The sequence below is a fragment of the Bidens hawaiensis genome, unplaced genomic scaffold (assembly GCF_021521415.1).
Source record: "Bidens hawaiensis isolate Kalapana, Puna unplaced genomic scaffold, B.hawaiensis_p1.1 tig00009190_1, whole genome shotgun sequence".
Lineage (NCBI taxonomy): Eukaryota > Viridiplantae > Streptophyta > Magnoliopsida > Asterales > Asteraceae > Bidens > Bidens hawaiensis.
Genome location: NW_027491677.1, coordinates 372,970 through 383,082, shown reverse-complemented (window position 1 = coordinate 383,082; position 10,113 = coordinate 372,970). Strand labels below are relative to the sequence as shown.

At 33.5% G+C, this 10,113-nt stretch overlaps 2 protein-coding genes across 3 annotated transcripts; both read right to left on the bottom strand.

Annotated features, from left to right (window-relative positions):
• Window positions 1–628: 628 nt before the first annotated feature.
• Window positions 629–4,794, bottom strand: LOC143531474 (uncharacterized). Its single transcript, XM_077026762.1, has 4 exons — window positions 4,260–4,794; window positions 2,051–2,273; window positions 1,755–1,932; window positions 629–876 (listed from the first exon to the last, which is right to left on the bottom strand). Exons 1-4 carry the CDS (start codon window positions 4,744–4,746, stop codon window positions 772–774), a joined length of 993 nt encoding a protein of 330 aa, XP_076882877.1. The 5' UTR covers window positions 4,747–4,794; the 3' UTR covers window positions 629–771.
• Window positions 4,795–6,364: 1,570 nt separating this feature from the next.
• Window positions 6,365–8,848, bottom strand: LOC143531473 (F-box/FBD/LRR-repeat protein At1g13570-like). 2 transcript variants are annotated; one of them, XM_077026761.1, is made up of 5 exons: window positions 8,827–8,848; window positions 7,281–7,880; window positions 7,098–7,205; window positions 6,840–6,998; window positions 6,365–6,735 (listed from the first exon to the last, which is right to left on the bottom strand). In XM_077026761.1, the coding sequence occupies exons 2-5, from the start codon at window positions 7,857–7,859 to the stop codon at window positions 6,409–6,411; spliced, it is 1,173 nt and encodes a 390-aa protein (XP_076882876.1). In that variant the 5' UTR covers window positions 7,860–7,880; window positions 8,827–8,848; the 3' UTR covers window positions 6,365–6,408. The 2 variants fall into 2 exon arrangements, with proteins under 2 accessions (XP_076882876.1, XP_076882875.1); XM_077026760.1 differs by lacking the exon at window positions 8,827–8,848 and having other exon boundaries at window positions 7,281–7,925.
• Window positions 8,849–10,113: the final 1,265 nt, after the last annotated feature.

Below are 10,113 nucleotides of genomic sequence, written 5' to 3'. Positions count from 1 at the left end.
CATATAATCTATATTTGATGTATTAAATAAATATTTATATATATATAATAATATATATAATATATATCATTATGATAAAAAAATAACTAAATAATATATATTATACTATATATAAAAAATATAATATAAATAGTTAAAATAGCATATAAATTAATTGATAAATAATAAACAAGTTGAGCTTAAGAAACAACTCACAAGCCGAGCTCAAGCTTGGCCTCGTCTCATTTACACTTCTACGCAAATTCAAGAAAAACCGTATACTACATATAATGAAATTAAACATAATAATTCTATAAAAGCATCAGCTTATAATCAAAACCAAATTCCAAAAAAAAAAAATCATCTTTCTCAAAATCCCATCTCACTTCCACCAAGTGTATCAACTAACTGGCTTCCAACTGGCCAAAATACCTACCCGAAACAGTCGCTAAAATATTAAGCATAATAACTTCATCATCAAGGCTCGTTTTTGCAGCCCGCAAGGCGGCACATTTTCTCAAAAGGCAACGAAGTGAAGCGCTAGTGTCGGCATCTAGAGGTGTATCAATGGCTGCACAAAGAGCAAACAACCATGCACAATCGGGTCGACGTAAATAGCTCATTTGCTCCACGGATACTATCCGTTTCCTCAGCATTGTCACGCGGGCCCTGGGCTCCATATCCATAATGTTTCGAAAGCTGGGCAAGTCATTGATGGCGGTTTTGTCTTCGGTTTGGTTGACGTCAAGATTTTCTTGAACTATGAGTGTGTCACTGTCATCATTTGTGAAATCAAGATTTTCTTGAATCACGTTGTCTATAATGTTTTGGGCGAGGGGGGGTTGGCTCGGTTTGGTCCGAGAGTGTAGAATCTGAACTTTCAGCCTCGGATAATGCCTGAAAGTAAAGCAAATATGAAAACGAAGACTAATTAGACGTTGAAATTTTGACTTGTTTACTTATGAATAGCTAGAAACACAAGTTAAATTGAGTTAATGGGTCAAAAGTCATCGTTTTTATAATTTATTTCTGATGGGTCAAATGAATAAACTAAAAATAAAACAAGAAAAGTGGGTCAAGTTGGGCTAAACGGGTCAAAAGCCATCCTTTAATAATTTATTTCTGATAAGTCATATGAGTAAAGTTAAATGAAAAAAAAAAGATCAAAAAAAATGTCAAATTGAGTTAAACGGGCCAAAAGTCATCCTTTTATAATTTATTTCTGAGGAGTCATATGAGTAAAATTAAATGAAAAAAAAAGATCAAAAAACGTGTCAAATTGAGTTACACGGGTCAAAAGTCATCCTTTTATAATTTTTTTCTTATGAGTCATATGAGTAAAATTAAATGAAAAAAAAAGATCGAAAAACATGTCAAATTGAGTTAAACGGGTCAAAAGTCATCCTTTTATAATTTATTTCTAATGAGTCATGAGTAAAATTAAATGAAAAAAAAATATCAAAAAACGTGTCAAATTGAGTTAAATGGGTCAAAAGTCACCCTATCTCAAATGAGTGAAATAAAAAAATGGCTATAAAAACAAGTCAAATTGGGTTAAACGGGTCAAAAGCCATTAGCCACCCAACGAGTATATTTAACGCATAAAACTTGCTAAATAACTTTATTAAAAAAGTTAAATCATCATCGAAGTAACTAATTATGTTGGCCAAAGAGTGTTTTGTGCCAAACCAGCCCGACCCGTACAAAAGACCATAAATTCAATTTATTTTACAAAAAGAATTAAAAAATAAATAAATAAAAATAAAAAATCTTACCAGCCTAAGCTTTGAAAAATCAGCAAGAAAAACATCTTCCCACTCTTTCGATGGCATTAAGTGCTCGGGACACGCTGCAATATCCGGAATATTTGGCATATAAACAGTTTGCTCTTTATCTAGCACCGTTTTATCCACCTTTGCAATCTTCACCTTCGGTATACGCTTTGCTTCCCATCTACGCACAAAACATAACACAAATTGACTCATTCATAAGTAAACTTATCAAAATTGTCACGTTTAGCACAAAAAAAACAGTATTCATAACAGAAATAAATAAAGAGGTGGAACGTTACCTGACTCGCCTAATATACTCGAGCCCATCTTGTGGTGGGCCCGAATCAAAATCAGGTTCTCCGGTAACATAAAGCGCGGGCCTTTGGATGCTAGCGTATTCTGAATCACTATCTTCGTCTTCATAATAATCTTCCTCTTCAATATCGTTGGCATCTATACCAGATAAATTATCCACTTGGTTCATGTTCTGCATTTCACAACTAACGTTTTCAGAGCCATTGCCTGCAAGATATCAACGTACCAGTCAATATATGACACTTTCATTTTTCAAAGAACACAAATACACAACAGAACAAACATAATTCTTTAAAAAAATATAAAATAAAAAATAAAAATAAAAAAATAAACTGTCTATTAAGTGTGTTATGACAAATGGTCAAAAGAACTGTCAATTTAGTGTGTATGGTTACTGATATTTATATATAAATGAACTTATCAACAACAAAATCCATTTTATCATCAATAATGTGACTATGTGAGCATATCAACTTAAGTGTGAAAAATAACCGAAAAGGCGAAAACCGTATCGGTAATCGAAAAAAAAAATAAATTGAACTGTGAAATCTGTGTACAGTTGTTAACCGCATACGAATTGTGAATTCAGTTTTCGCTTTGGTTATCAGTCCCACAAATCTTGCTTATTTGCATAACCGAACCGAGTAATAACCGATTGAATCGGATGACTGAACCAAACAAACTGAACAAATAGATTCAATCAATTGAATTCGGTTCAGTTAGACACATTTCTAAGGTTCGGTTTTCAAATAGATAAATCAGTTTTAAGTGGTTATAGAAAAAATAAATAAATAATAAAACCAAATAAATCAGTTAAACAGGTTAAATTCGGTTTTCGGTTAGTAAAAAATTAATTCAAAACCGAATAAACCAACATCTGAACCAATGAACTCTCCGCTAAAACCACATAATCAAAAACTGCATTTCAAGACTCTTTTAATAACATCTAATATATCAGTTTAACCGGTTATATTCAGTTTGGTTAGACACATTACTAATCCGAATCGGTTCAGTTTTCAGTTAGGGCCAAAATATAACTCAAAACCGAATAAACAATTATAAAAACCACCCCTAATATCAACCACACAAAAACCATCAAAAACTGCTTTACAAGACTTTTTTAATAACATCTACCAAAAAGGCAATAACTAATAACCTAAAGATCAAAAACATACTAACAACACTCTTTCTATTCCCGAACTGTGGCCGTGGATCAAAACTCACATAATTTCAAAAGTGAATAATAAATCAGTTTAAGCAGTTAAATTCAGTTCCATTTTCAGTTTGAGCAAAAAAAATTTTAAACCGAGCAAACCAATATCTGAACCAATGAACCACACAAACTGCATTTCAATACTTTTATAATAACATCTACCAAAAACTAATAACCGAAAGATCAAAAACATACCAACACCACTCTTTTTGTTCCCGAACTGCGGCCGCGGATCAAAACTCACATAATTTCAAAAGTGAATAATAAATCAGTTTAGCAGTTAAGTTGTTTCGGTTAGAGCAAAAAATTTTGAAAACCGAACAAACCAATGAACACGCCCCTAATACCAACCACACAAAAACCATCACAAACTGCATTTCAATACTCTTTTAATAACATTTAGCCAAAATATAACTCAAACCAAATAAACCAATATCCGAACTACCTCTAATATCAACCACACAAAAACCATCAAAAACTGCATTTCAAGACTTTTTATTAATATCTAATAAATCAGTTTAACCGGTTAACTTCAGTTCGGTTAGACACATTACTAATCCGGATCAGTTCAGTTTTCAGTTAGGACCAAAATTTAACTCAAAACCGAATAAACCAATATCCGAACCACCCCTAATACCAACCACACAAAAACCATCATAAACTGCTTTACAAGACTTTTTTAATAACATTTACCAAAAACCAATAACCTAAAGATCAAAAACATACCAACAACACTCTTTATGTTCCCAAACTGTGGCCGATGATCATATTCACATAATTTCAAAAGTGGAAAATAAATCAGTTTATGCAGTTAAGTTTTTTCGGTTAGAGCAAAAAAAATTAAAAACCGAACAAACCAATGAACACGCCCCCTAATACCATCCACACAAAAACCATCACAAACTGCATTTCAATACTCTTTTGATAACATCTAACAAAAACTAATAACCTAAAAATAAAAAATAATAAAAATAACATACCAACAACATCACCAACACCATTCTTTCTCTTCCCGAACCGCAACCGCGGATCAAAACTCACATAATTCCCCTCATCATCATCATCAATCTTATTAGACCCAACCAAATTATCATAATCCTTTGCCACATCAGACCCAAGCCCACAATAAACCTCAACCCACTTCTTCTTCTGCTGATCCAAATTACAAAACCTTAACCCCTCAATTACATCCCTGGCGTACCGCACCCTCGCCCGGTCACCTCTCTTATCACAATCACACACACTTAACCTCTCAAACTCAACAAAATCATGTTTTTTCAAAGTTTTGGGCTTTTTTCGGTGCCGGGTTTGTTTCGGGTTCCGGGTTTCGGTGGGGTTGATCTGTGAGGGGTTTGTGAGATGGGTTTGGGTTGAATTGGTTTGTGGGGTTGAATTGAAGGTAGAATTGATGGTTAATTCATCTGTGGATGAAGTGTTTGATTCGAGAGTTGATGAAGGTTTTGACATGTTTAGGGTGTATGGGGTTTAGCGGAAGTGTTTTAAGAGGGTTTTTGATGTGTTTGTTGCCACCTAAATTACTATAAACTAAGATTTTCACCGTGCGGAAATTGGTAAAACTTAAACGTTGAAACTTCGGTGTTGGTAAAACACGAATGATGGTGAAGCCCAGGCGTTATGTTGGTGAGTTGACGCGAATTCAGTTAGTATCGTTTACTTTCTTTACGGTAGAGATATCATTGATAAAACCTTAGCGTCCAAAAAAATATATATTCGCCAAATTAACATATAGAAATATAAATTAGTTAAAATGACGTTTGTATGGTCGATAAACCCGGGCGGTGACAAAACTCAAGCGTTCGGTCCCGGGCATTGAGACGGTAACTGGACACGAATTTGGTCGGTTTCGGCTACGTTTGTAACAGTACCGGAGCTAAAAAAGGGGGAAATATATAAATTGAGTGGACCAATAGGGTGGTGTCGGTCGGTAAACTCAAGCATTAGTCAAACTGAGCGTTGCCGAACCCGTACGTTGAGACGTTGAGTCTCAGCAAATTCGGTCGGTTTTCGTCATGTTTTCTATGATATCGGAATTAAACAAACAAAAGAGAAAACAAAATTGTCATTCGCTCAGCTTTCGTTATGTTTGTTACGATACCAAAACGAAAAAAAAAATGCTATGACAAGTAAGGTGCCGCCACGTGGCCCAGTGGCGGCTTAGCGGCACTAAACTTTACATTTAGATAATAGATAATAAGGGTGTAAACGAGGTGAGCCGAGTTATAGCTCGAGCTTGACTCATGCATAGTTTGTAAAGTTTGAATGGATTCTAAGCTTTGTATATAAAGTCCGAGCTTGGCTTTTGTTTTAAGTGGTTTTTAAGTTCAAGTGCGGCTGATGAGTCGCTTTTCAGGCTTGAGCAAGGGGAAAGTTTGTATTGTGGCCCGGGGTGGCTCTGGTTATCCTCGTTTTTATGCTCAGTAATGTAAATTTATGCCTTTTCGATCGAAAACTTGTATATGTAGTGTAAATTTACTCGTTTCCGTTCAAATATTTTGAGCCTGGTCACCCTGATTTATGAAAATAATTATACGTATCGAGTCCAGCCATAAAACGGGGTTATTCAAAATACTCGTTGGGTATACCCGGTCCAAAACCCATTGGGACTGTTATTTGTCAATATGACATAGTTAGAATTATTTAAAACCAATTTTCTTAAAAAGAAACATATGATTATTACCACATAATGCTGCCACATAGATGCTTACTGGCAACCATGCGTGTCGTGTAAGCATCAAACTTATTATGATGGTCACTCCGTTAGTCGCGAACCATTGGTAAAAGATACACTTTTAGTTGGGACTGCCACTCGCCAAGAGTGAAGATAGTTAAAACTAATTTTCCATCTTTAAATTATATATGCTTAAATCATTTGTTGTCTATGGGTAAGGTGGTAAGAGGTTTTATTAGTTGTCACAATAGTCACATTTACATTGTAACACCTGTTCAAGAATATAAGTTGATGCAAAATTACATATCTAAAGACTTTACTGCAAATTTTACAGCTTGTTGTAAAGTAAAAAATGGTTACAAACAATAACTAATAAATGTATATCAAACCAAAGTCTGCATTAAAAGCTGTAGATGCAAGCATAAACCTCGTTTTTCGGTCTACATTACACATCGTGAGCTTGTGCATGAGCCCCTGATACCTTCAACAACAACGTCTACAACCGAAGACGCATGTGAACACTGTTTAAATATTTCCGAAATTTGCAATTCTTCATCCTTAGCAACCTCATTGTATAGTAATATCCTCACCTTCTTCAACGCAGGCGACTTTGCCAAAATAAGTTTCACAAAATCCAACTCAACATCTCTGTAAATCATATTTACGATCTCCAATTCGTTTAGATGCTCTAACCATATATTTGAATCATCTTCGAGTGTAAACAAGTCTCTTCTCTCATATATCTCAACCCATGAATCGTCAAGAATCTACAGGTTTTGTCGGTATTTATTTTGTTAATATATTTTGGCATAAGAATAAAAAAATAAATACGATATAAATTACAAATTCATTTATGTAATCTAGACTTTACCTCTAGCTTGAGTTTCTCTAAGTTTGGGGAGTTTTTTATCAAAAGAGCAATAATAAGTAACCCGCAACTGTGAATGAAACATATATCTTTTAAGCATAAGTATTTGAGGTGGACTAACGCGATCGAAAGCTTTTGTGGAATATCATCTAGTGCAAAATACTTGAACCATAGCCAAAACAAAGATTAATAATAATAAGGTTAGTATTATTCGCACGGTTAAATCAATTATATACCAAGTCGATAATAATCTAATATTACCTCAAAGATCCCAAATCTAAGAGTCAGGTTTTCAACCATTGTCAAATACTCGAATAGGTTAATAACGGTGGAATCGTCATTTTCAGGATAAGTTAAATAGTCGATATCCTGCAAACAACAATATAATGTTTAAATAAATTATAAAAAAAAATGAAAACCATGTGGAAATTTGTAAAAACTTACCAATGTCGCGTTCTTAAGTAATGGACAACCGGATAGGATAAGTAGAAGTGTTTCTTTAGAAGCCGTTACGTCTTGAATATATAAGCTTGAAAGATTAGCGAATCCTTCAAACAACGGTTCGGAGTAAAGACTGCAACCAACGAGATGTAGGTCCGTTAACGGATGAGAAGCGAAGACACCTAGATGGAAAGTGTACCCCGGGACAAATTCAAGTTTTAATTTCTTGATGGTATTTCTATGTAACATAAGAAACATCATGCAGTCAAAATCCTGAGGGGTGCCCTCTGTGACCATGGAAAGCGTGAACTCATGTATTGGATCCTCGTGCAGTTGTAGGATATGGTCTATAGCATCGAATAGTTTGCGCTTCTTGATCATCTCTTGGTTACCCGTATCGGACAACTCGTCACTATCGGTTGATACTTGAAATGTTTCCTCGATAAACGAAAGTTTAGGAATTTTGATCCAATGGTACCTCCATTCCCGAGATAGGATACTTGTTCTTGCTGCGTCTTGTATCGGTAAAAAACATAGGATGGTTTCTATTATGTTCAGAGGAAGCGTGCTGATTATATCCATTTCGGTGTGTTTTTGTTTAACCTATAAATATATGTTTAATACACACAAATTAAGCATAAACATCTTAGTTGAATCTTGAAAGAACCGAACCGGATAACTATGTATTTCATATTATTTTTAAATTCGGGTGCAAACGAGCCACACAGAGCCGCTCACGAGCTACTCGAGATCAGATCGATAACAAGCTCGAAACAAGCCGAGCCGAGCCTGAGCCTCGAAAAAATCTCGTTTAGTTATCAAGCCCGAGCTCGAGCCTTGTGTATTTTTAAGTTTTAACTCTTTTGGGCTTCTATGTATTAATTTCACACTGCAAAACAAACACCGAGCCAAGCTTTGACTTGTTTAACTGTACACGAGCTCGAGCCAAGCTTAGGATCATTCAAGAGTTTTCTCAAAATAAATAAAAATGTATATAAAATAATAAATAATTATAAACAAGCCGAGCCCGAGCCAAGCTTACGCTCATTTAGGGGTTTTCTCAAAATATATAAAGATACAATAAATATGCATATAAATAAATACATAATTATAAACAAGCCGAGCCCAGCTGAGCTCGAGCCAAGCTTAGGCTCATTTAAAAGTTTTCTGAAAATATATAAAAAATTTATATAAATTAATAATTAATAAATATTTATAAGAAAACCAAGCTTGAGCTCTCGTAAGTCAAAACGAGCCTAGTCAAGCTCAAGCTCGGCTCAGCTTGTTTACACCCCCCAAGTTTTAAAGCACAATGATGAAACAAATATGAAGGTTCTTCAACCCTAAAATAAATCTATGAAAAAAAATGTAAACAGGACACATGAAAAATTAATACACACACATATATATATATATATTCTAATTCCTGATCACAACAAATGATATTTAACTAACAGATTAATATGAAATAAAATTAATATAAAATGAAACAATTAGTTAGATATTAAAGAACATATTGATCCAGTGAATACAAGGTGAAACTGATTACCTGATGTGAGTTTATCTTGAATCAGATGCTGGGGTTCAATGGGTTGATCGAATGTTAATGAAAACCAAACAAAAAAACATGTTTTTTAATGTTTTTTATTCTTAACCTCAATGTTTTTAGTATATATACCCATCCCCTTCATTTAGACTTTGCTTACACTTAAAAGGCTTCAAAATAAGAAAATTTGTCGAATCTATTTTTATTTTATTTTTTGGTTATTATTTAGAATATTATTCTCATCTCGTAGAGGCATGCAAAGTTATTTTTCCGTTAAAGTTGAATTGTCTTGCAACGAAAATGAAAAGTATGAGCAATATTGGGGATAACATATTATCACTAACATTGATTATTATCCGGCCATATGTTATTATTATAGTTTGAATTATTAAAATCTAATATATATATACATAGAGGATTGATTTCTTTTGAGAACCATTTTGAGTTTCAAGAACTCGAAAAAAACTCAACGTAACAATTTTTTTTTTCGAATTTTTTTTACACGTGTGTAATACTTAAGTGTAAGTAATGTACAAAAAAATACAGTATTTTTTTACACACCGAATCGACTTTTTACACATGTGTAACTAACGTTTAAACTTGTGTAATTATCAAAAATACTTATTCTCTCTCATGCTTCATTTTTTAATTAGATTTAATCTCAGCCACATATTTCATATCATTTAATTAAATATGTGGTTCAAAATTGAGTTCTTAAAACTCACCATGGTTCTCAAAATAACCCATATATATATATAGAATATAGTAATTAACAAAACTCATACTTTATCATGCTAGTAATTATGATTATGTCATTTATCTTTCATAATTTACATAGAGTGATAGAACAAACATTCTTTTATATATATATTTTTGGTTTGTAACAAAATCAATTATTTACACCCAATGGTGCCTTGTTGGCACCGTTCGGAAATTGAGAGACAGCCAGATGAAGGAGAGAGAAGAAGGGGGTGTTTGTGACGTGGAGCTAGCGGCAGACGGTTCTTAGCATCTCCTATCGAAGATGCTCTAACAAAAGTAAATTTAATGGGTTAAATCGTAGGATATTATTATTTTTCACTTTTACCTCCTTTGGTTTACTAGCATACATAATGGACAAGTTGTACAATTTACTCCTTTAGATTTCTTATATACATATTTCTCTTATAGTATAAAAATAAACAAAAATTATTGACATCTATATATACTGACATATAATATATAATGAAATTATTGACATAAATTATTCACTTTCCCCATATTAGAATCATCTCCAATATATTATTTTTA

Coding starts and splice junctions, on each gene's coding strand:
- LOC143531474 (XM_077026762.1), bottom strand. CDS start 4,746: ATGTCAAAACCTTCATCAACTCTCGAATCAAACACTTCATCCACAGAT. Junction 2,274..4,259: donor TGGTGTTGGTGATGTTGTTG/GTATGTTATTTT, acceptor GATATCTTGCAG/GCAATGGCTCTGAAAACGTT. Junction 1,933..2,050: donor GAGTATATTAGGCGAGTCAG/GTAACGTTCCAC, acceptor TTTTGTGCGTAG/ATGGGAAGCAAAGCGTATAC.
- LOC143531473 (XM_077026761.1), bottom strand. CDS start 7,859: ATGGATATAATCAGCACGCTTCCTCTGAACATAATAGAAACCATCCTA. Junction 7,206..7,280: donor TACTTAAGAACGCGACATTG/GTAAGTTTTTAC, acceptor TGTTGTTTGCAG/GATATCGACTATTTAACTTA. Junction 6,999..7,097: donor TTAGATTTGGGATCTTTGAG/GTAATATTAGAT, acceptor CTATGGTTCAAG/TATTTTGCACTAGATGATAT.